The sequence below is a fragment of the Mercenaria mercenaria genome, chromosome 8 (assembly GCF_021730395.1).
Source record: "Mercenaria mercenaria strain notata chromosome 8, MADL_Memer_1, whole genome shotgun sequence".
NCBI classification, from domain to species: Eukaryota; Metazoa; Mollusca; class Bivalvia; order Venerida; family Veneridae; genus Mercenaria; species Mercenaria mercenaria.
Window position 1 is genome coordinate 75351043 of NC_069368.1, and position 27661 is coordinate 75378703.

Consider the following 27661-nt stretch of genomic DNA (forward strand, 5'->3'; position numbering starts at 1 on the left):
ATTTTACTGGCCAGGAGTAATGGCAGAGGTTAGGAGGTACTGTCAGTCATGTAGTATTTGTCAACGTACTATAGCTAAGGATAGAGTAAGCAAAGTTCCGTTAGGAAAAATGCCTTTGATTGATATTCCGTTTAAGAGAGTTGCTGTTGACATTGTTGGTCCGATCGAACCTATGACTGATAGGCAAAACAGATATATTTTGACTAAGTTAGATAATGCTACTAGATATCCGGAAGCCATAGCACTACCTAGTATTAAACTGAGAGAGTAGCAGAGGCATTTGTAGATATGTATAGTAGATTAGGAGTTCCAGGGGAAATGCTTACCGATTGTTGATCGCAGTTTACGTCAGACCTTATGGCAGAAGTTAGTAGGTTATTGTCATTAAGGTAGTTAACTACAACACCGTATCACCCTATGTGTAACGGCTTAGTAGAGAAGTTTAACGGTAGTTTGAAGCAGATGTTGAAGCGTATGTGTAGTGAGAGGCCTAGAGATTGAGATAGGTATTTGAATGCTATGTTGTTTGCTTACCGTGAAGTTCCGCAAGAAAGTTTGGGATTTTCTCCCTTTGAGTTACTTTACGGCAGAACAATCCGTGGACCGATAACTGTGCTAAGAGAGTTATGGGCTGGTAAGACGGAGAATGATGAGGTTAAAACCACTTCTCAGTATGTTATGGATTTGCAAGAAAAATTGGAAGATACGTGTAAGGTAGCTCAGCAACAGTTAGCGAAAAGTAGTGCTAGATACAAGAAGTATTACAATAGGAAGGCTAGAGGTAGGGGGTTTAAGGCAGGTAGTAAGGTATCTATATTGTTACCTACGAAACTTAATGAGTTGTTGTTACATTGGAAGGGTCCTTACGTAGTAGTAGAGGTAGTAAATAGACTAGATTACAGGATAGATTAGGAAAGTTGAAAATTGTTCACGCAAACATGCTGAAACAGTAGTATGAAAGGAAGGATGATAGTAAGTCTATACTAGATAAGGGTATATTAAGTAAGGTTGGAGCAGCTATTGTAGAGGAGGATCAGAGAGATTATGACAGATTAGATCCGAATGAAAGTAGTGATGAGTCTTCAAGTAGAGTAGAAAAGGATATAGTTTTATGTCCTATAAAGCAGGGTACAGAAACGAACAAAGATGTAGAGGTAATTCCAGAGTTAGTAGTAGAATGTAAGCAGGAAGTAGTAGATTTATTAGAAAATTTCTCAGATGTACTGACAGATATTCCTGGGAATACCAACTTAGTTGAACACGATATTCAGTTGTCAACTACAGATCCGATAAGAGTTAAGGGTTATCCTATTCCTTTTCATTTGCAGCCAGTAGTGAAAGAGGAAGTAGATAAAATGTTGGAGTTGGGAGTAATCGAACCATCAAATGCTCCATTTTCCTCCCTTATTGTCCTCATAAGGAAAAAAGATAAGAGTATCAGGTTCTGTATAGATTTTCGCCAGGTCAACAAACTGACGGTTTTCGATGAACCTATGTCAAACATGGAGGAGATGTTTTCAAAACTATCTAAGTATAGATATTATTCTAAACTAGACTTTAGCAAAGGTTACTGGCAGGTTCCTTTATCTGAAAAGGCAAAACTCATGACTGCTTTTGAAATCCCGAATGGTTTGTTTCTATTCCGTAAGATGCCCTTTGGATTAGTTAACGCGCCTGCAACGTTTTGCAGACTGATGCGAAAGGTTTTGAAAGACCTTGGGCACTCAGATAGCTTCATTGATGATATCCTGGTGTATACAATCACATGGCCAGAACATGTAATAGCTCTTACTGAGTTGTTAACCAGACTAAGAGAGGCTAAGTTAACAGCAAAACCGACTAAGTGTTTTATAGGGTCAGTAGTTAGAATGTTTAGGGCATATGATAGGAGATGTCCAGACCTTTGAACCAGTTCCAAATAAGGTACAGGCCATACAGAATGCCGAGAGACCGAAACCCAAGAAGGCAATACGTTCATTCTTAGGTGTAGTCGGATTTTACAGAAAGTTTATTCCAAATTTTGCCGCAATTGCAGTTCCACTCACAGATTTGACGGAAAAGGGTCAGCCAAATCTTGTAGAGTGGGGTTAAGGTCAAGAAAAGGCTTTCCAGACTTTGAAGGCTAGCTTAATGGGTCCAACTGTTTTGAAGTTGCCAGATTTAGATCAGACTTTTATATTGAGAGTAGATGCTTCAGATGTAGATTTAGGCTCAGTATTGCTTCAGGAAAGTGATGCAGAGAAATTACCTGTAGCGTATGCTAGTAGGAAATTGCTACATAGGGAGCAAAATTACTCAGTGATAGAGAAGGGAGTGTTTAGCGATAGTATGGGCAGTAGCTTAGTTTCACCGGTATTTGGTCGGTAAAGACTTTGTATTAGAGACAGATCATCAGTCGCTCACTTATTTGAATAAAGCGAAACTTAGCAATTCCAGGCTGATGAGATGGGCATTGGCATTGCAGCCATATAGGATCAGTATTAGAGCAATTCCTGGTAGAGAAAATGTAAGCGCAGATTATTTGAGTAGAGTTTAGACAGGTGGCTATATTATATGATGTACATATAGTGACAGTGTGTTTTTTTTTTCTGTTTGTCATTTTCAGTATGTCATTTTGTTTTCATTTAAGAAAATAATAAATTTTCATTTTAAGGGGGGACGTGTGTCACAAACTGACATACGGGCCTCATTGTATCTGTAGTTTAAATGCAGGTATTGCATCATCTTTTTGTAAATTTTTGAATTATTTAGGTAAATGTCAGATTTCACGCATAAAATACCTTTCATGTTTTTCTGTATTTCATAACTTAAATCTCCATGTAAATTTTATTAAATTCGGTTCAGTAATAAGAAAGTTGGTATTTTATAAACTTCGATAATTCATGTTTCTATCCCCAAAACACTATAACGGGCCTCAAATTATCAATTTCAATCCGCGCCAAAGTAGTCAGATTTCCCGGCTATATTGTGATTCCCGTGGAAATACAAATAGTCAGAGTACACGCATTAGTCGTGAGTCCCATGAAATTTAGTATTTGGCGGGACATTACCCTACAAATAGACTGGTCTAGATATGCCAAGCTCACACCACATTTCGACATTAGACGAATCTATGTCAAATTGATTTTTCTTGGTAGAAATTTATGCTCGAGCGAGGTAAGAAGTTTATTTGTTAGATTTTTGTATAATTTTTGAATAACGATTTTTATTTAGTAAATTTTTGTTCATTTTGCATAATTTTGCAACATTTACTTTTTGGCATGTGATTTTGGCTAGTTTCGGTATGTCAGGATAATTTATTAAATTTTTCAGACTTTTGTAAATTATTTCGAAAAAGGAGTCTAAAATGTTTCGTTTCTATAAGCTGTAAGATTTGTACTGAAATTTGTATAACATGATAATTGCAAAGAAATCTTTTTTCAAAAACAGATGTCAAACATTTCTTTGTTAATTATGGAACGCCATTACTGCATTGTATTGTAATGTATAAATCTATATGGCAAGTCTAGTACTCTGTATGTAATATTTTATTGTAATTTGAAATTGTGTGCCAGTCTATAGCATATAAATACAATGTCTGTTTTGTTGTATGGCACTAGATATTATATTGATGCCAACTATGGTATAACGTTTGATTTTTTGTATCGAATTTTGTTAATTTGTAGCTGTAAATAATAGCTGCAGTTTATCATTTCCATATCTATATTTTTTCATCATAAACTTTTCATATCTTTTCCATACTTTTACTTTAGACTTTTAAGTAATTAATTTTAGTAATAATGGAAGTAATCAGTGACGTATTTTAATCACGTGACGTATGAACGTAGTAGCACTTATATTTTGTATTAGTAGCACGTATTATTTTTGGGAGCCTACGGAGGTATGGTGTACCCAAAGGAGCAGTTTTATTCCCTGAATTATTCGTTTTGCTATGGTGCTTACCATATGTTATATATTTTAGCATCTTCCGCCAGATGACTTTGACCTGGTGATGATGTCACAACCCGAAAGTACAATACCCGAGGTTCACTTGTCTTCACTCGCCTGGGTATGATTTTCCCAGCGCAGAACTTTCGTCCGTCCCATGGTTGTGCTGTAAACCGCAAAGACGATGATTTTTGTTATCCCCTGAAATCAGCTCAGGGATGCAATCACCTACCATCATAGGGAGCCAAAACAGAGTCAACGTATTCACGGTTTAAAGGGACTTTACTTGAAGATATGTTGTATTTTTGTGCTATTTAAAGTTCGAAATTAACGGAAACAACTGTGCCACGTCACGTTAAAACGGAACTATTAGTGTTAGAACTTTATATCTAGAGATACAGGGCTCAGATCTTCTTTCTTTCTTTCTTATAATCAGATTTTTTTTTCATTTAACATTTTTTCATTGTTAATAATCATTTTATGTAAATAAATGTGTAAATATTGTAAAGAGTGTTGATTAGTTCTGATATTTATTGTCCCCGGTACGTCCATCCTGTCACAGAGAGCAGGCTTCTGGGAAACATTTGTCAAAAACTGTTGCACTGTCTCTTTAGAAATGTCTTATCATTTGCACTAGGGCAGGGTGTTGAGATATATTTCACAATTTGTGGAGAAATTTTTAATTTTATGCTTGATTCGTGTCACATTTTCAGATTACAGTCAGATATAATAGACATTTGCGAATTACGTCTAAGTGGACTGTGGACACCTAAGACGATCGATATTTTAAGGGGGGCATCTCAAAATTTAATGTTATGTGCAGACGAAAATACATGCCCATAATAATGATCTTCTTCTTCTTCTTGGCTGTCATCATGATAAGGTCCGTCTGACTATCCCCTGCCGAAGGCGAAGGGATATTGTTTTGATGTTGTCCGTCCGTATGCCCGTGCGTCCGTCCGTCTGGCCGAAATTGAAAATGCTTATGATCAAAAAGTGTTTAAGCTAGAATTAGCAAATCTCAAATATTTATGAAAAAGCACACGACCCTTTGCTCATTCGTAGAATTCTTCCTCTTGACCTTGTAAAAACAGATTTTTTCCCATGTTTGAATAAAAAAGAAAAAAGAGAAAACACTTATAATTCCAAAAGTGTTTCAGCTAGAATAACCAAACCACACAGAATTATAAATTTGCACACGACCTGTGCTCACGCATATCATCCACCTTGACCCAGTAAAAGCAGATATTTCCCCCTTGATGTGTTTGGAAAAAACAAACTGAATGTCCTCGTGATTCAAAAAGTATTTCAGGTAGAATCACCAAGCCTCACATAATTATTTACCAGCATATGACCTTTGCTCACACGTAGTATTATAACTTGTTACCGGTACAATCAGTGTTTTTCCTTGATTTGGTAAAAAATGAAAATGCTTATAATTCAATAAGTAGTTTTGCTACAATCACCAAACCTCACATAATAATTAATTTGCACATGATATTTATTCATATGTAGTATTACTCCCTTTACTCTGTAAATGAAGATTATTTCCCATTGATTTGGGAAAGTAGTGATTTTTGACGCTATCTAAGTAACCTTATGATGGATCTTCATGAACATTTTCAAAAATGCAGATCATGATAGGGTAGTGGCGCACACCAATTTTGTCAGGATCTCTTCATTAACCAGAGTTATTGCCCTTCAATTATTTTAGAATCTGTAAATTCCAACATAACAAAGTAACATATTGATAGATCTTCATAAAATTTGACACAAAATTTATATAGATCAATGAACGACGGCGAGGCATGCATATTTTTCATCAGAATCACTTCAGTAACTGTAGAGCTATTGCCCTTTAATTGTTTTGAAATTTATTAATTTCTACTGAACAATGTTATTAATTGATGAATCTTCATGAAACTTATCGAAAACTACAGAGCCGAGATTTTCCTAAAAATAATAGTTTGTGCATAACTTTTGTGTATCTGCAAAGAAAATATCATTCAAAATACCCCTTCCCCGCCCCCTCATTCAAAAAACATCTTGTTTGGGATATAGATTTGGCTTTGTGTTTTCGCTTTGAATGCTCCAGAGATAACACTTATCGCCCGGTCGTTGGCGACTTGGTCAGAATCATTGTCTTTACAAAATATCGGACACCATAGATTTCTCCCAGATAACACTATGTCTACATTTATAATGAGAAATGTTCTGACTTATATTCAAGTATAAGATATGACATCTGGAGTGTAAAGAATGTTTTTTCTTTGATTCATTTTACTGCCCTATCTTTTAACGTTAGATGACCAAGTTTCAAGCTTGACCTTGAATTGACTTTCGCAAATATCATGACTGTGTCTCATATAAATTAGGTCAACAATTTAGTCTGTATGGTGTTTACAAGGCTTTATTATTGCTGTTTGGCCTAACTTTTACCCCGTTTCAAAGTCAGCATACATTTTGACCCGGTTTCATAAGGTCCAGTAGAAAATATTACACATAATATAATAAAGTAATGTTGAGATTGTCCCCGTGAAAAATCTATCGTCATAGGTGTTCACAATCCACTTCGTCTGAATTCGCAGTTGTCTAATAATTCGAGTGGGATGAGGTATGAATTTGCATAAAATTTCAATTATACTCACACATTTGCAAGTCATTCCAAGCACAATCTAAAATTGAATTCTGTTTTTGTTATTAAAATAGATTTTTACGGAAATACATGTAAAGAAATAACGCCCAAATTTCCAATCTCCGAGTCGGATTTTTATCATTACGGACGCGATAACAGTGACAATATGCTAGTCAACTGTAAAGCACACATACTCTGACTTTCAAACACAATTAAAAGTCTCTAATTAGCTGCAGAATGTACACAATGCGGATGATTAAATGCAGCTTTTGTTTTTGTTTACAGAAGACCTCCTTCTGTTACCAAATAAAGATAGGCAGGTGCTTCCGTTACTATATTTAGATGCGGGCTATCCTGTTTTCAAGCTGTAAATATTATAAAAACTTAGGCTTAACACAATATATTTTTCTGAAAAGTTTCTTACTTACTGAAGTTTTATTTTAGCTAAGAATTACTTGATTTGTTTTATGAATAACAAATATGCTTAATTAGATAAATTTCTTACGTAAGTAATACTTAAGTTAATAATCAATTTCTTATACTGATACTTAAGATTCTTTATGAATACGGCCCCAGGTCTTATTGTTTAAGACAAAAATATTTTAAAGTTTTTTTCCCATACAAGTCTATGATTTGAAAAATCTTGGTTGAGGACCACTAGATAATGTCACACACCAAATATCAAAGCTTTAGCCCCCCCCCTGTACTTTTTGACAAGAAGATTTTCAAAGATTTCCTTTATAAGTCAATGTAAACCATGTTAACCCAAGGGCAGAGCCATATTTGACCCTAGGAGGATAACTTGAATAATCTTGGTGAAGGAGCACTAGATGATGCTACATGTCAAATATTAAATCCCTAGGACCTGTGGTTTTGGACAAGAAGATTTTTACTATTGTTTCCTTTCAGTTGTCATGGCAACCAGAACTCTGTATTGAATTCAATTCTTTGAAAATTTTTAAAGACCATCTAAGGAACATCTCTGTGTAGTTTTATCAAAATTGGCATGATGGTTTAGAAAGAGATGTCGTTTAAAGGAAAGTATTGACGAACGGATGGAAGAGCCAATATATGTTATGTAACATTTTCTTTGATGTTTAGTCGCTAAATTACCATATAAACGTATCAGTCTGTTTTAGGAGGTTTTCTTCTAAAGTTCATATAAAACATGGACGGAAGCTCATAGACACCAGGAAGTTCGCCCTGACGGACGGGTGGACGACGGACGGAAGCCCGACGATGAGCGATCACAATAGCTCACCCTGGGCCTTTTGCTCAGAAAAGCTAAAAAGGCACAAAAATTAAAATTAACAATTTGGAAAAGAATGGTTGTTTTAAAATCTCAAATAATATGAAAAGCTCAGAAATACGTTTTTCTTTCAAGAGAAATTTACGCAGTAACTGACACGTAACGTCATGATGTCGATGGAGTCATTTTAGTGCAAAATTGTCTTGTTTTTTTCCCGGGGTAATTTATTCATTATATCAGAAGTATTTACAATTAAATAGCAAATATATTTTGTTTCAGAAGAATTGATATACAAACTGATTTAGTTATTTTCGTAGATGTCATAATCCCCACGTTAACTTCCGATTGGGCATGCGCACATACAAATATTGAAGCAACCTACTATCTAAATTTGCTCCCTTCATAAACAGATTTTTTTCCGGAGTTACTGCTTTACTTAGTTATTAAAAGTCTCAAAGTATGTTATCATTTTACATTTGGAAGCAACAAGAACTGTAGAGCAGTATGGTTACACAACAAAACGTGAACAATTTTAATTCGATATATATATATATATATATATATATATATATATATCCCATGGAATTACTATTGAAATATGCAAAATAAAAAAAAAGATATTTGTAAGCATAGAACATAACAAGGCAAATAATAGCTGTCTCATTTTGATGTAGTCCGTTTATTACATTATTTAGGAATGAAATATTCAACTCCCACTTGCAAAGTCTATTTACATCGACTTAATCGGAATTATATCACAGTAAATTTGAATTGAATCTATGATCTGATCCCACAAACCTACCTCTGAAAAAAGCACAGAAAATATAACAATACTGAATCCTAGTCAGATTCAATGTTCAATGTTCCAATGTCCTTATATAACTGCTAACGATCGAGAATATAATATTTTTTACTGCATATAGATGCAGACCGGAACAATCGGCTAAATGGTGACTGTTTAGGTGGTGACAAAACTCTGCCATCGAGTATTATAGAAACGGATATTACTATTTTACCTGTCTTGAATGTATGAATATAAAAAAATGAAAAAAAAATCTTCATAAATCAACTGTTTGGTGTCTTATATTGCACTAACTAAAACAAGAGTAGACATGACTAATACAGTAAGAGCTCTTTTACAGAAATGTTTAATTTATAAAAATGTCACGTTTCAATATATGTAACATGTTATCTATTACTTTTCAATCACATTACAATGAAATTGAAGCTTCAAATCCAACAAAAAAATTCACAGCTTTGAGTTGAACCTTACTAATTTGAATATGTTTAAAATGATAAAAACTTAATGGTAATCATTTGGTTTAAAACATGTGTTATTATTAACATAATTTTCAATGCTGTCATAGATGTTGTGAAACTTGTCTGCATTATTAAGTTTTGCACATAGCTGACAAGCGGATTGTTGAATGGTCTGTTCTTGAGTTAAGGCTGGTATGTACTGCTCTTTATTTCTTAAGTAATGCGTGTAAGCATACTCGCTTTTGCTGATCGTTAACATATATTTTGCTAACTCTTTTACTGAAGAAAAGTCTGTTGTATCAATAAAAGCGGATTTATCAAAATACTTTGAATAGTTTAGACTACCTCTGACAATTAAAACTACGTCAAGTCCGAAATAAGTAAAAAACTTCTCAGTAATATAATCTTCACAGAAGCTATTTTCAAGCGAAAGGTAATATTTATACTCATTACTTATTTTCTTCTGAATATAATTTGAATCTTCGCGATGTCCTTGCTTCGAACAGCTTCCAAATATATCGACACTAATGCCTTCTCTTACAAGCCTAGACACAAACGTTTCCCGTAGGCTTTGGGTTTGGCAGTGGCTAACAACCCATGCTGCCATTTTTGTCTTCCTTTTAAATATTGCTGCATAGTCGCGCTTGATAAAATCGTTTTGCTTAGCTAATGTCCTAATAGGACGGAATATATCAGAGTTCAGTCTGTAACTCCAGGACCAGTTCATAGAATTGTGGAAAATTTTGTTTTTTAACCGCTCTATGTTGATTCTTGTAGGGGGTTCCATCTGAAAAAATACCCACACTTGCTTTGAAGGACGTTGATAAAACAATAATTGGGACAAATTTTGTAGACTTTCCATTGTATTGAATATAAGAGCATCGTTTCTTTCAAAAAAGTGCCGAGTTTCAGTCATTATGCAATTCCAATATGGGCATTTCTTTGCAAGATAATCATTCACATTTTTTATATTAAGCCATCTTGGTTTGTTGAGCCATGATATCCTTAGTCTGTTTGCATATTGGTTATTACCATAATGTTGAAACAATACTACGTCAACAAATTTTCTGTCATACTTTTGCGTATGAAAGGACAAATTATGTGTATTTGAAATTGTTTGAAAAGTCCACTTTCTCATCTCTTGAACATGCATAGTTGGTTCCGTAAGATAATTGATGTCGTAAGAACTGGTCAATTCTGTTGTTACGTAAAACATAGTCGAAACAATGTAACACATTGGTATAAAGCAAATAAGTACGATTCTTCTGTATTTTGCTGTGCACCTGAAAGTAAATACCTTTTATTACTATTCAAAGAATGACTTGTATCAGTATGCGCAATAATCGTGGAATAAGTGTTTTGTAGAATACAATTGCAAACTAAAATAACATTATTTATAACATGCTGCAAGTAGAATTAAAGATTGTGGTTATTGAATACTTGTTTTAATAATAATGCTAATCATGATGATGATTATGATAATAATAATAATAATAATAATAACAATAATAAGATAAAAATGATAATAATATTGATGATAACTTTATTTAACTGTAACATCAACAGATAGACCAAAGCATTATCGAAAATTCAACAAAAAGTACTTGACTCTAGAAGAACAATGAATGAATCCCACAGGAAATAAGAATCTCAAACGACAGCAAAAGGCCAGAAAATATGTTAATAAATATGTAGCCTTAACCTAAGATCCTTGAAAAACAATCGACATCCTTCTATGACTTTATATTCACGAATAATCTAGATCTTATCGCCGTGACTGAGACATGGTTAGGCACCTCTATGAATACATCATATCTAGGTGAACTGTTATCTGATTGGTACAAAATCAATCATGTGTCACGCCCTGGTAGTGAGCGTGGCGGTAGGGTTGCCCTGATTTATAGATCGGCGATAGATGTAAAAGTAGTCTCTTCAACTTGTGATAATACATTTTCATTATTTGAACATATTGAGTGTAATGTAAGTATCAACAACTACACATTGCTCATGGCCATTATTTTCAGACCTCCTCCATAAAAAAAAACGTTTTGAAGAAAAACGATTTTCTGGATACAGAATGGCCAGATTTCTTATCAAAATACGCTACAATTGACAAGAGTATCATCATTACTGGCGATCAGAATTTTCATTTGGACATTCTTTCTGATCGTGACACCATCAGATTTAACGGTGTGCTACAATCTTGTGGCATATATCAACTTAAAAGGGGCCAACCCATGCCAACAGTCATACCCTAGACGTGGTCATCACCAGAGACATCGATAACACAGTATCGTCTGTAGTAGTGACTGATCCTGGATTATCAGATAGCTCTGGAAAAATAGCCAAGGACAATTTCGCGGTAAGTGAATAGTGAACTTTCAGCTTTAATCATGCGCCTCTATGTTCATAAACCATCACATTGAGACCATTTTGTCCATTGTTTTCGGAGGAGCTCTATGATGCCAAACAATTGAAGCGTAAACAAGAACGTAAATGGCAGACTTCAGGACTCACCGTTGACCACTTAATGTGTAGGAACCAATGCGTATCCGTTAATAAAATGTTTGAAAAGGCAAGAATTGATTATTACTCAGAGAAAGTAGAATCAAGTGAACGAGACCAAAAAAGTATGTTCAAAAGAACGAACCATTTATTGAACAGTCCAACCGAAATTGCACTTCCATCAGGCAAACACCAAGAAGTACTAGCACAGGAGTTCAGCGGTTACTTCATATATAAAATAGAAATAATCGAAACTAATTTGCATCCAAGGCAGGATCAGAGTGAATCAGTAACCCTTCAAGACGGACGCATAGAACTATGTGATACTGCGCGTTTGGCTAGTTTCAGTCCAACAACAGAGGAGGAGGTGAAATAGCCTGTTCAACAGTCAGCTAATAAGTCATGTTAAATAAGACACTCTTCCTACATGGCTCTTAAAGTCGTGTATAAACGAACTTCTCCCAATATTGACGAAAATTGTTAACATCTCTCTACAAAGTGCAATCGTTCCAAAATCACTTAAAACATCACGAATAAGACCAATGCTAAACAGCCAAGTCTTGACCAAAGCACACTCAAGAATAACAGACCTGTTTCCAATCTGTCATACCTTTCAAAATCCTCGAAAATGTGGTAAATAGAAGAATTGAGGAACATTTGACAAACAATCAACTACATATAATAAACCAGTCAGCATACAGAAAAATTCAACTGAAACTGCATTGTAAAAAGTTCAGAACGACATTCTCGAATCCCTAGACAAAAGTGACGTCACAGTACTTGTGATGTTGGACATGTTGGCTGCATTCGACTCCATTGACCATAACATTCTTCTTCATAGACTCGGATTTAATTTTGGATTAGCCGATAATCATCTTCAATGGGTGGCATCATATCTAACAGACCACTACCAAACAGTATGCATCGATGGCAAACTCTCTGAACCAGTCCTTATGAAATTCAGTGTTCCTCAAGGATATGTTCTTGGCCCAAAACGTCTACAAGATGCACAAAAGCCAGTCGGGTCCATCTGTAGAAACTACGGTCTAAATCACCATTTTTATGCAGATGACAATAAAAAACTCGACCTATCGTATAAACCAGTTGACCAAGCCACAATTACGCGAGTTGAATAATGCGTAAAAAAACTATTTCATTGTTGAATTCAAACAAGTAAAAACTGAATGCATTACTTTTTCTGAGTCAAAAGCACTCAAAACATGTTGAAAATCTAGAACTGAAAGTTGGCGATTCGTGCATAAGACCATCAAAAACTGTTCAAAACCTTAGTGCTACGCTTGATTCGAACATGGACATGAACCATCATGTAAATTCTGTGACTCGAACAAGGTATGGTCAAACACGACAAATTGGTCACATTTGACCATATTTTACAACTGATGCCACCAAAACTCTTATAAATACGCTTGTGACCTCACGACTAGATTACTACTGCAATGCTCTTTTGTATGGTGTGCCAAAATGAACAACGAGTAAACTGCAAATGTTCAAAACACAGCTGCACGTCTTACTACTAAAACAACCCGTTTTGAAAATATAGCACCAATCCTTGAATATCTTCATTTCCTTCATATACAAAATTCTCATTCAAACATTCAAGGCCATGCATGGAAAGTCGCCGGTGTATAGGTGTATATGAAAGACTTATTGGAGGTCTACGGACCAACTGGAAATCTGAGATCAGCAAGTGCAGTAACAAATCTTGTGTCACAAAAAAGTCGACTGATTTCCTACGGTGATAGAAGTTTCATAGTTGCCTGCGCAAAACTATGGAATTCTCTCACTGACAATCTCAGAAAAAAATCATCACTAAATTCATTTAAAAAAGATCTCAAAAGACACCTCTTCAAAATTTTCTACAACACATATATACCAGCTGTGACTGTTTCTACTCATAATAAATATGCTATTGCTATTTTTGTGATACAGAACTACGGCAAGTCATTCGTCGCTGACGAAGATTTCTTTACTGTACAATTCATCATGTATTTAACTAAATTGGCAATTCATCTTTTTTTCATCATGTCACATTTCAAGGGTTATGACGTTCTATGTGAGTGTTTTGCAAGACTTGAGTTTCACTTGAAGTGTGTGGTATTTCATTCTAATGCAGTATATGATGGCACCATTAACCGGGGAGTTTGAACCTCTTTGTGCAGCCCGTCTGGGTGTGCCAGATGCTTAAAGTACTGGTATTGGCAATAAGTGTAAAATGACCTCAAGGGGAGGGTTGCGGTCATGACTGTTTGTTACAATAAGGCTGTAATTATTATCATTGTCATTATTAATATTGTTATAATGATTATTTTATTATTATGTACAACGCCATGGAATATATCATTTATCAAAATAGGCGTTTCATCAGTTTCAGTTTTATGATTGCATATGTCATGTTTCGTGATTTTCCTACATATCTGCGATATGTCACATGTTCAATTGTAAAGCGCCCTTGAACGTATATTTTACATGAAAAGTGCGCTCAACAAATCTCAACATATAAAGACATAAAACAGCTCTAAAACATATAGCAAATCTTAAGTTTCAATGTGGCCTTCTGTAAAATAAAAATGCAACAATTCAACATAAAAAGATAAAAACTGATTATCTAATTATAATAAAAATGATGGAATTTACGAGATGAACATTTAAAACAACATTCACTCTTGACAAACGCTCCAGTAAATTAGAAAAAGAAAATGAATATATATATATATCTATATCAATCCGTAAAGGTAAAGTTCAAAACACTCGGATAAAGAGTCACCCGTGCAAAAGAAAATAAGGACTTAGCAATGACAGAGAAGTTGCAGCTTATTCAGGTACTAATTGATTTGTTTTATTTGTTTTTGAAAGAAGTAAGTGATCCACACAAAGAATATTCTGTTTAATGATATTTCGTATTTCAGCATTAGTATAACCAAATGAACTTTTTATATAATTAGTGCGATGTTTAGGTATTAAAATATCATTATGTACAACTGACCTAAGGTCATAATTTTCATTACTGGAAATGGTAAGATATCAGATCAGTGAAATGGTACAAGATTTTTTGTAGTTTTATATATCTTTACCCCGGTATGATATTTCCATCGTTCAGAAAAAAATCATACATCCGAGTTCTTTTAGCATTTCAGATTTACTTCTCTGCAGTTCTGTATTCAACGATTCTAGAAACTTATGCTTGAAGTTCAACAATCTTATTTAACTGAGCAGCAGTAGTCTAAAATAGACAAAATATACATATTGTAGAATACTTTTTTTCGCATCCTCCGTTAAAATATAAACGATCTCCTTTTAAGGTGCAATTTTTGAATTAACTTTTAAAAATATTTTACCTCTTTGTATATACCTCGAAAGTGTATTGCCGATATAAATTTCTGATACATTTTAAACTTTTACATTTTCTATGAAAGCTCCATCAATTGTTAATTTCAAATTGCTTCAATTACGTTGCTTTTGTGTTTTACATATTAGCATACATTTTGTTGTTGATGGATGTAACAGCATATTGTTTTTTAAAACACTAACACTATTTTTCTATTTTATTTAAGGTTTCTTGGAGTTTAATTTAAAAAATTTTCATATTACAATCAGAGTTATATATTGTTGAAAAGTCAGCCTACATATCAATGTTTCCTTTGTTTGTTGATAAGGCTATGTCATTGATATAAAATAAACACAGCAGGAGGCCGAGAATTAACCCTTGTGGAACGCCGGAACTAACAGCTATTTATTCGGATCTGAGATTACCAACTTTGATCAACTGTTTCCTGTTTGAAAAATACGACTTGAATAATTTAATTGTACTCTCTGTAAATTTATAGAATCTTGGTTTATATATCAAAATGGTGTGATTAACAAGATCAAATGCTGTTCTTAAAAAAAAAAACATAAAAAAAACTTACATATTTTCCAGAATCTACGTCTTTAAACCAGGCATCTATAATCACTTGAGAGCTATATGGCATAAATGATTGGAGTAAATCCTGACTGAGTTTCGTGTATGATGTTAGATTATTTTGGAAAAAAATGTATAAAATATTAAATTTGTTAATGAGACATATTTTTTAAAAGCAGACATTTTACGCCATTTTTACCATATCTTTTAGTTGCTTCATGTTTTCACATATTTGCATTCTCCCTATTCTTTCCTATTGAAAATTATGACGTTCATTTCATATCAACAGCTAAAGGAAAGGCGCGAAATTTATGGCATCGGTCCCTAGTGATAACCGACCGCTGTTTTGACGACGTCCGCGTATAGTTAGGGAAAACGTTCGAAGTTATTCCGTGTGTTGAACAAAATTGCCGGGAAGCTGATTTTATAGGTAAATGCCACAAAGTATGTGCAATTTATAATATCATCTTGTTTACAAAGGGAAAGGAAATATAATGAAAATATAAGAAATGAAACTTATTTTCTCCGGTGTCCATGCGAAATAAACGACAGGCTAGGATTGGCAAAGGACTCGGAAACTATGATATGCTTCTAGCCTACATTTTGAACGCAACATTCTCCTTAAGTATTTAAACAATATCCAAATTATTTAGAATGACATATAAACCAATATGTGAGGTTACATATTATAACAGAAACTGGTTTGTATCCATTCTTATCAAGATGTTTTCTTTTTTATTTAATCTAGGCCAGGGTATATTTTTCTTGAAAAACTAAAATGTTTAATTTGCGTAAAAATATGATGTCATCACTTTATGCAAGTTTTAAATATATGAATTCCAATTGAAAAAAGTGACAAAATTTGTTTATTCAAGGAAAAAATAACATTTTAAGGTAATATGCGCCACCTAACGAAAGTCAACGGACCGTTATGAAATTTTGCCGAATCAAGATTGACGATATTTCCGATTGACTGGTATTTTTTCATTTTTCTGTTATTTTCCATTTTGCTGCTGTAAATCTTCAAACATGACCACTAACGTCATTTTTTCAGCAGAGTGGTTTTTCGAGTATTGTTTTTATATACAACCAAAAAACGGCAAACATTCTTTATTTTCAAGTTTATATTAAAATTATCTCTCTAATGATATATAATATGTCATGTTTATTTCAACGTCACATCAGAGGCAAACGATTTATGAACGCAAAACATGCAAAACTGACGTCAAGCTTTACCCAAAATTTTGCGTGAAGACGCCTTTATTTCAGAAACTGTCAGATACTTTTTTGAATAAATTTGAGCAGGCGTGCAAATTTTCAATCACTATCGATTCCGTAAAAGAAAAATGGGGGTCACCGTTTTAGATTTCGCTCTATTTACCGTGGCGCTACCCCTACCCCCAGTAAAAATTAACAATGTTTTTATATATATTTCGTAAATTTTCATAAATTTTAATTCCGTTTCTTTTTCTGTTAGTGGATATAATGCTATTAAATTCCAGTAATGATAAAAAGAAGATATGATTAAATGAAAATATTGAAATAAATGAATAATTTCAGGAAATTGCTCTCCTATACATGACACAGAAACACAAAGAGTCCTTTTTATTGAAACAGGATATAGGTATCGGTAAAGTGCATTTTAGCCGAAAGTTGTATTCGCCTAGAATACGCTGATTTTTATTTGTAGTTGCAGCTTCAATTCTTAAGCAAACTTTGTTTAAATTTAACAAAATAAAAAACATTTGTCAAAACGCTAAAACCTTAGCAGAAAAGTGAAGCACATCAAATGTTAAAGTTCTAAGCAAAATGTTTGTAGTCAATCTTAAAGAGATTCTATTACCGGATATTTTGGTGTTCATCTTAAACTTCGTTAGCTTTTAAATTTATGTTCACGCAGGTATGCTTCATGCCAGTACTGGATATTTCCATGTCAGTGTATTTTTATCTTACTTTGGTATTCTGTCGAACGCATGATAGGGACAAAAGGAACCGTTCTAGAAAATAATTCTGCACGTGATTTGTGTGCACAAACCGTTATCTGGAGAGGAAACAAGTACAAGTTCGAACTATCCCGCCGGAAGTTCAGTTTGCCGGTTCGTGTGAGGTAAACAAAATAAAATGGTTTATAAGAAAACGTAGAAGACGGTGCGGTCTTAACAAAATGCAGTTATTTCGATACATGAGTGCAGTTTTTACATACTAGGTTCTATTAAAACAATAGATTATCGGGGCTAAAAATGCAGTTTGGGAGTATAAAGACTGATTCTTTGTTCTTACACATTTTTTTTTATATATTTTAGTTGCTTTGTCATTCATGCTACTACAGTGTTCAATATCTGTCACTTAAACGTCAAAACATAAATGAGCCGCGCCATGAGAAAACCAACATAGTGGCTTTGCGACCAGCATGCGCATCCGCGCAGTCTGTCTGGTCAGGATCCATGCTGTTCGCTTTCAAAGCCTATTGCAATTAGAGAAATTGTTAGCGAACAGCATGAACCATGACCAGAATGCGTGGATGCGCAGGCTGGTCTCGGTCCATGCTGGTCGCAAACGCACTAGGTTTGTTTTCTCATGGCTGGCTCAAATGATAAGATCGTCATCTAGATTGACTACACCGATGAAAGTTTGCGTCTGATATCAGGAGACGTAGGTTCAAACCATACAAATACCACAATTTTAAATGTCTCATTTTAAAGGCATTGAAAGCATGCGCACGGTAGATAGTTTAATTAACCAAATGTGGCCAGAAAATAAAATGGAGACTTTGTAAAACATGACTGTAGTATAAAATTAAATTATAAAATAGGGTAATATATAAAGCCGTGCTCACGTTTTGTGAGCATTTTATTCAATTTACTGCTTAATTTCCAGCAGATGTTTATAATTTTGTCGGGATATATAGCACATGTATCAACCAGCGTCTTCTGATATCAGGCGCATACAATCCTCGGTGTTGTTTGTAACATTTGTTTACCGGGATATATAAACAAAACAAGTATTTTGTTAAAGTACTAAACATTAATCAAAAGTACCACGAGCGAAACTTTGCAGTGTGAACGTCTTGGAGGTACATGTGATTCTTAACACCCTAAATAAACTTATGGGACAAATTCCTTTCTCTCCTCATTAGAGTACTGTATGCGTAATCTAAATTTCTGTAAACTGTTTCTATGTAAAGATGGAATCATTAACTGCGCACTCTTCGAAATACTATATAGAGTGCACAGGCACTTAGGCAAAATTGTCTGTAATAAAACATGTCTGTTTGTCATGTATAGAACATTTTATAGAAAACATTCATCTGTTTGAAAAATTTAATAAACAAAAAAAAACGTCTTCATTTTATCATTACTGTGATATCATTTCATTATATCCAACAGCAGAAACTGATATTATTTCATTATATCCACCAACAGAAGAAGACACTGAATTTGAATTAATGGAAATTTACGAAATAAGTATGAAAACGTCGTTATTTTTACTGGGGGTAGGGGAAGTGCAACGGTAAACAGAGTGAAATCTAAATCGGTGACCCCCATTTTTCTTTTGAGGAATCGATAGCAATTGAAATTTTGTACTTCTGTTGAAATTTATTCAAAAAACTATCTCACAGTTTTTAAGATATAGGCGTTTTTACGCGAAATTTCGGGTGAAACTCAACGTCAGTTTTATATGTGTAATAGAGTTCTGCTTAAGCCGGTGCTAGGGGGCGTGATAGGTGTTGCACACACATTACCTCTCATGAACAGACTCAATCAAACCGAGTCTGCTATTATTCTTCTTGGTTGCATTCCTTGCTTCCAAAGGATCTTTTTACAGATTTTATTACGTATTTTGCGTTCATAAATCGATTGCCTCTGATGTGACGTTGAAATAAACATGACACATTATATATCACTGGAGAGATAATTTAAATATAAACTTGAAAATAAAGGATTTTTGCCGTTTTTTAGTTGTATATAAAAACGATACTCGAAAAACCAGTCAAGTACGTCATTTTGCGCTCTGCTGAAAAAATGACGTTAGTGGCCATGTTTGAAAATTTACAGCAGCAAAATGGAGAATAACAGAAACATGAAAAAAATACCAGTCAATCGGAAATATCGTCAATTTTGATTCGGCAAAATTTCATAACGGTCCGTTGACTTTCGTTAGGTGGCGCATAATACCTTAAGATTAAAATCCTATAAATAGATAAAAAACAAAACGACGTTTTTGCAGACAACCTGTACTTGATTTAAACTTACTTTACTTTCGTCTATACACTGTTCATAATGTAAAATTATTGATGCATTGCATGTTTGAATAGGAATGCTACAGATAAACATGTATAAGTGACCGATCAGTTTAATAACAGTGGACACTACTACAAATACATGTACTTGTCTGTATAGCTCTGTTTTAAGTGGTGGCAGATATGTTTGTTTGTTGCTTTTTTTCCCAACAAAATTGCAGTTATGTAACGGCGGGCAATTAACCAAACCAGTATTCCTTGTTTCTGTAACAATACAAACCCATTGTCCGCAACCAGAATAAGTCAAATTCAATGAAAATTCAGCCTAACGAATGATTATGATTTCACAATATTTGCTTCTCACTGCCATACATGTATGCATAACATGCATATTTACACGCTTTGCAAACATGTGTATGTTATTTCAGTTACAGGCAGATGTAAAGATATGTTACTATCAAATTATTTAAAATGAATTTAAAAAGTATTTGTTAGTTAACATAGGGGAATGGCACCAAGGGAACAGATCTGTTTGCAGGGAGGAAATTGTTCTTTCTCGCTGTCGAATAGGTCATACCCGTTTGACTCATTCTTATCTTTTGAATAAAGAAGATCAACCCGAATGTGTACCATGTCAAACACCGCTAACTATTAAACATATTCTAATCGACTGTGTGGACTTTGCTACACAGCGCGGTGCATATTATGACGTCCAATCTTTGAAAGAGTTATTTGAAAACGTTTCAGTTGGAAATATTTTATCGTTTTTAAAGCAGATAGGAATATATAAAAAAATCTAACATTTCATATTTTTTGCAATATTATTACGTTTGCAGCTGATATTTTAACACACACGTATATACATTTTTACATAACTGTTTTTAGATATGCTTTACATTTTTACATGGATGTTTTTAGATATGTTTTACATTGCTCATAGTGTTCTTTACATTTTTACATTGGTGTTTTGGGGTATGCTTTACATTTGTACATCAATGTTTATGCTTTACAGTTTGGCGTTTGCAATATGACTTCTTCTCGGCGATATATGACCATTTTGTGTCGATTCGCCGTAAAACCCAACTCACTCACTCACTTGGGAACACCTGCACTTATATTTTTTGTTTAAAAGTACCGTTCCACCCCTTGCATCATCACAATAGTTACAGAAAATGTGCACAATTGATATCTACTTATGCTGGCCAAATATGGTTTTGATGCACGGGTGGTGGTAACAATGTTGTATAAAGAAAAATGGCTTTAATATGTTTATAACAGGGTACGTAATTCTATTCAAAACAAAAATCACCGTTCTCCAAAACAAATATTGAAAATTTGACTTAACGAAATGATCTCAAGTATGTACTTTGATGGTATTTGTAATTAAAAATTTATTTCTGAGTGGTTTAGTTTTCACTCTTGGTGCAGGCAGATTCTTATAGAAAGTGTCCTTACGATTCATGGATTTGCCGATCCTATTCTGTCGTTTATTTCGCATGAACACCGAAAAAAATCGTTTCATTTTTTTAATTGACTTGTCAGCAGTGTTTATAATACAAAATAAAGGTATGTTTTAACGGATCATATTATCTTTATAACGTTTAGCCTAACACCGCTTCTTTAATATTAAAAGACACTGTAACGTGTACGTTCTAAGTTGAAGGAAAGACTTCTAAGTTGAATGAAAAGTTTTATACAAAGTCCTTTTATTATTTAGGGAACATTATTTCATATTCAAAACAAACATATGACGTCATTATTGATAAAGTCGTTGCCTGACAATGACGTAATTAACATTCTACTGAAGATCCATATTAATGGTGAAACCTGTTTAGACTTGTAAATTGTAACTGTACTCAATTATTTAATACAAAAAAGCATTTCCTTCAATACCTTTTCCCGCTGTATCATCAATATTATTCAGCAACAGTACAATTAAACTATGTTATCCCCTCCCATCACCCCTCCCCCACCCCCCGGAAAAAAGATCCTTCTATATTTTTTCCCACTGTATTATCCGTATGTTTCAACAATAATACGTTTTGGATATGTTCTTACCTCGGTTTCATCCTTTCAAAGAATTTCATATTTAATCAAACAACCCCGATGATCAAACCAGGGAAAATATATTATTTTGATTATCGACGCTTCAGGATAACACTGTCAAACGTTTCCTCAAATATCTATGCACTTCATATCGTTTAGATGCAACGAAATAATGCTTATAATTCTATTATGTTAATTTCACAACATGTTTACCATAAGTTTTCTTAAGGTGGTGCCACATATTCCAGTTTTATGTATCACCAACATCTTCTTAAGGAAGTAAAGACAAAAATTGAGTCTGCGCGAGTTTATCCTGGGTGTCAAATGTGAAAATATAACCTAATCTTTACTACAAACTAAATGTGTATATATGTCCATTCTTCTGTACAATAACATAAACTTGTCTCAATTTAATGCCTATCGGTTAATATTGTCAAAACATTATAATCTTTCGCAGAAACACTGTAAAATTTGTGTGTTAAAATTACATAAAATACATCATGACGTTACGGAACAGTGACCGCTTAAAATTGATTAATTTGATCTTGAAAATGATTTTGAGCATTTTATTGTTCGAACTTTTTATCAAATGTTTTCCGTTTTGTTCTTCGGCTATCATTTCTCTATTATTTATCTAAAACGGCATTCAAAATATGCGAAAATGGAAATCGGCGACTGATGTTATTAAGAAGTTTGAGCAAGTATAATTCCCAAGGCCAATTTCAATTATAATATGGACAGCTTGATTTGATAAAGTGGTATTTGCTTATTTATAATTATGCTAGAATTGTCCATATTTCAGTATAAAATATTGATCTATGAACTAAATAAATGCTTCTTTGGAAACAAATCATGCGACCTGCTTTGACACTGTATTTATGAATGAATATCGTTTCAACTGTATCTAAAAACAGGCATTTATAACTGCAAGCACACATTTGATAGCTATTTCAAAGAATGAATGAAAATAAAGAAATATATAAACTATTTTAGAAATGAAATTTAACATTTAAAATGATAGAATTTGATATCTTAAACAGAAAATACTTAAGGTAAAAGCATTTTTAAGTTTTATGCTGTTGGCTTAAAGAAACGATATTATTCACTTTTACGTGTCTGGCATTCTGCTCGTGTATTAACTTTTATATATCATGAAGGTGATTAAACAAAAACCATTGAAACTCCTCTTATGATATCAAGTTGTTTAAAAGACAGTGGAAATCTGTTGCTTTGGAAAAATAAATAATGTTGAAACTAATGATGTGCCAATGAATTCTGCCACTGGTATAAATTCATTGAAATTGACTAAGCTAAACTTATTTCGTCAAAGAAATATCAAATTGGAACAAATTAAAAATTCCTGCATATTATGATCGGTTGAAATACTTTTGCGAGACATAGATTTGACCGTGCATTATTACCTTCATGTCGTTTATTTAGTGAAATGACGCACATATATCACATAGTGAAAATATATTGTAAGTGACTATGTCATTATTATTGTTCTTGTGATAGGTGTGTTATTTCAAAACTTGCCATTTCAGCAGTCGAAGGTTTGCATAGATCAGATATGACATTCGTCAAATTTCTTTGCTAGTATGACATTTTAGAAACTATAAACGAGTCCTTTAAAACTGAAATTATCATATATGTTCAACATGTTACATAGGTATAACAATTCTGCCGCTAGCCAGAAGTAATAGTAATTGTAAGGCCTAATAACTTATAGGTATAATGCGTTTGCATGAAATTTGAACGCCGAAAGCCAATAATATACACGTTTTGCAAGAATTTAGCAATAAACAATATGATATTCCTTGGCATAAACAAATGAAATCACTTTACCAATAAATCACACGGTGAACGTTTTTATGAACAAGGTTTCTTGTTATATTATATTTCGGTAAGTTTAATAAAAAAATAAACAGACCATGATTTTGGATATACCATTGTGATAAAATGTTTTGACTAGTGAGAAACTATATACCAGAATATATAAAAACTAATACTGTCATATTATATTGAAACATATTTAAATAAGAATTATTTTTCATGCATGAATTTGTCATTGCTTAAACTGTTACGAAAGTGTGACACTGCATTTAATCACATCTTAGTCTGAAAAGCTATTAACTGCAACGTTCAAAATTATATGATATCTTCAATAGTTATTTTAGTATACCTTTTACGATATTGTCTTCAAAACAATAATATCTGTCACTGTATCTGATCTACATTGCTGAAATTTCTTTCTTTTTGTCCACCCCTATGGTCTTGATGCCCGTGAGGAAGATCTTATCAGATATTACCAGATATCACCCCCTGTTCATTTATAAAAAAGCAAAATTTCGAGCTTTTCTGATTTTTAGACATGGATAGATTATACACGCCTATGACGAATAACTTTATAGACGCAAAATATGGGTAATTTGCCGACTTTAAAATAAAGAGAACATTTGAAGTAGTTTTAAGATGCAAGAGTGTAAAGATGAAAGGCCGAACCATATTGTTTGCATTGACAGTTACGAAAAGTTGACTCTATATGTATTTCCTATTAAAGGAGCAACTGACGGCTTCTCCCGAAGGGTGATATAGCTGAAAGTGGTACGATCCAATGAGAGCCAATACTTTGCCTGAAAGTTTTATTTCTGTTTATTGATAAAGCCGCCGGACCATGTTCCAGAAATAAAACAATTTGATTAAAGACATCGAAAATGTTTTGGTCACAGAGCTGCATAATCTATTTCGTTGTGATCATACAGATCACTTTGTTGGTCGTTTCACCTATCAGATTAGGCCAGGTGACACAGGTATTATAACGTGAGCTAAATTAATTCCAAATGTTCGGGAACGCGCACAAAAAATGTTGAGATAACCATAAGAGAAATACCGAATGTATTGTTTCTTCAGTAAATGGTTTTTGATTCTTGCGTTTTTCTGTGACACTCCCTTGCAACGAAGCCGTACTACTACAACTTGCCGAATATTTAAGTCTGGAGTGGAGTCTGGGGTAACGCTTTGCAGTGACCTTAGAGTGATTAAATTGGAGTGAAATTTTAGAGTCAAAACCAGATGATATGTTTCTAATTTATCCGAATAAATTACAAAATGATGACGATCATAAATATGGCAACTTTTGAAATGCGACAGTCCTCTTCCGCTTATAATAATAATACATGTAACGATAATGATATAATGATAATAATAATGATAATAACAAGGACAATGCTGAAAGGATATATAATAGAATGTTGTGACGTGTATAGGACAAAGTTGATTAGAAGTAATGAAGTTGTAGATGAAAAATGATTATATGTTCGATAATAGAAGTATACAATGTACCCTCTCTTGAGCAATGTTTGACGTAGCACAGCCGTAGACCAATGCATTGTTAAGAAGGCACATAACAAAATATAGCCTATAAAGGAAAAATGTGACAGACGGGTTGCTTCAAAAGTCTAACGACAAGTTCATTTAACTTATATGCAAAATACAAAATTAGGTAAGGGGTAAATAAAATTTCCGGGATAATAATTATTAATTACATGTATTATTATTAAACAAGCAAGCATCCTACCTCCAAAATTGCTGTCTCCCTAAACCGCAAACTATAGCAGAGCAAACACGCACGTACACAAGGCATTGTGTCTGAAACCATTCGTCCTCCACCTCTGATCCATGTTGGAAGTTTGCGGAGAACAGATTTGTACCGGTACAAAATCCAGGAATACTGTTACGATTTACTGGTCGCCGTTGCATAACTTAAATACTGTTGAAGAACAGCGGTAACCCCAAAACAAACTGACAAATATTTCTATTCAAATTGTATGTCGTCATTATCACCAACATCTGCATGTTTAAAATCTACATTTTCTTTTTAGCGATTACGTTTACCTCGAGTATAATGAAAGAAACATTTTGTTTTCTAATTATTTTAACCTATTAACTAAGCGTCAAAATAGGCCTGTTACAGTGAAAAGTATATCGCAGTGACTTGACCATTACTCCCGACAAACGTTTTATAGTGCACTTTGCAATGTTTCCGTCAAACAGATAAGTCAAATATTTGCTTCAACAGACTTCTGTCAGAAAGTCGCCTCCCGTTAACTACATCGATTGACAGATACTTTTCCACTTTATGCAACATGTAATTAAAGGCAGCGTTGTTTGCATTATCTATTTTTCATCGAAGCTGCGAAGGCTGAAACGGTAACGATTGACGCATTGCATGATCATTTGAAGAGTGCTTTAGAAGAATCGAAGCAATTAAGCAAACGGAAGCAGAATATATCCCTAACTAGAACAGGTGAAAATTTTGACTTAAACTTAACTGAATCTGAAATCCTTTGAGAAACGTTGTCTCTAAATAAAAATAAAATGCCAGGTATCGATAATTTGACCACTAAAGTATTTAATTGAATTATATTATGTTCTCTACATTTTTAATCACTTTGTGTAAAAAAATGTCTAATTCGTTCGTTGGGAGAAAGGATCATTACTCAAATTTTAAAGGAAAAAAAAACTATGCATATTACTGTCGCGGAATTACCTCGATTATTGCTTAGATAAGATCTATTCTCAACTTAGAATTTTTTTTTGTTGTAGAGGGAAATAAACGGAAATGAAACGTTATCTTTATTATTGTTTATTCTATTGTCTTTTACTTATTCTGTTTCTTGTATTTTGTTTGAAAATAATATCTCATGGATAAGAGGCGTTTCCTCAAACCATTCAGTTTCAGTTTCCTGGCTCCAAGATGAAGGTTAGATTTAGTTGTCAAGGATTAAATAGCTCAAATTTGTGTCTTCTCCATATATTTTAAACCAGATGAAGGATTTTCATAATATCAGCAACAATTGTTAACCTGCGGAATGCACAACCCAAGTAACTTCGTCGAAGGACAAGGTCACATATGAGGATTATAAGTTATGTTCACAACATGTAACTGTCCCTATATACGGTAGTATTTATCGCCTTAAGTGATAGCATTAATTATATTTGATGCGGCATTGAAGCAAGCATGTCAAAAAGGACAGACAGCAAGATCAATGATGGACACAAACTGCAAGGTGAAGGTGCTTTTAACAGCAATAAACTCATGGTTTTCGAAGACGTGGCATTTATGTTATTAAAGACTGGCGCGAATACATACCTTGAAGTTGAAAAAGGTGGCACAAGATATAAGGCAAGGGTAGACTTCTCGAAAGCATAGAGCACCAAAAACACAGCCTTAGATTATGTTTCCTAAGACCATTGTAACATTTAAAAAAAAATTATATTATTCTGTACATGTACAATTTTTTCTTGTACCTTTTAGTGAGAAAGTGTATACGTTAGAGGGAATACTCGAATAGCGACTCTTTGTGAACTTGTTATTTGTGCACTTGGAAACTTTATATTACTTGATTAGTCAAGAATTATTGTTCACAAATGCAGTAACGTTGTAGCCAAAGTGATTGAATTCCTAAAAACTGACTTAAACAATTGGACTCTAAAGATTTCACCTGCTTTTCCACGGTTTTGACCAAGGGGCTTATGGATTAAAAGTCCAACATTTTACCAAATCGCGAACACCACTGCATTGAAAAGACCCTTATTGCATCATAGTTCAATAAGTGTAGAACTACACAAGGCCAATACAGGGCTGTATTACATACTTATTTATACAGCAAGCCTTGCATAAAGTTTTAAATAGAGTTACATAATTCTAGTATGAAGGGTAAGATTATTTGTCGACCATGACAAGAGTTTTGACGCGTTGGTTGTGCTTACTATATGTCTGTTTGTCACAATAACTGTTTCCAACTGTTTTCTTAACTGCTGGTTGAATTTTTGTTAAAGGTTATGCAAAAGTATTAGAGATAAAGAGCCTAGTTGCGC

The 27661-nt window shown here is 33.7% G+C and overlaps 1 protein-coding gene across 2 annotated transcripts; it reads right to left on the reverse strand.

Annotated features, from left to right (window-relative positions):
• Positions 1-8942: 8942 nt before the first annotated feature.
• Positions 8943-26020, reverse strand: LOC123566044 (alpha-(1,3)-fucosyltransferase fut-5-like). Of its 2 annotated transcripts, none has more exons than XM_045359866.2 (2): positions 25359-26020; positions 8943-10354 (listed from the first exon to the last, which is right to left on the reverse strand). In XM_045359866.2, exons 1-2 carry the CDS (start codon positions 25538-25540, stop codon positions 9115-9117), a joined length of 1422 nt encoding a protein of 473 aa, XP_045215801.2. In that variant the 5' UTR covers positions 25541-26020; the 3' UTR covers positions 8943-9114. The 2 variants fall into 2 exon arrangements, with proteins under 2 accessions (XP_045215801.2, XP_045215802.2); XM_045359867.2 differs by lacking the exon at positions 25359-26020 and adding an exon at positions 21794-22162.
• Between the last annotated feature and the right edge of the window lie 1641 nt (positions 26021-27661).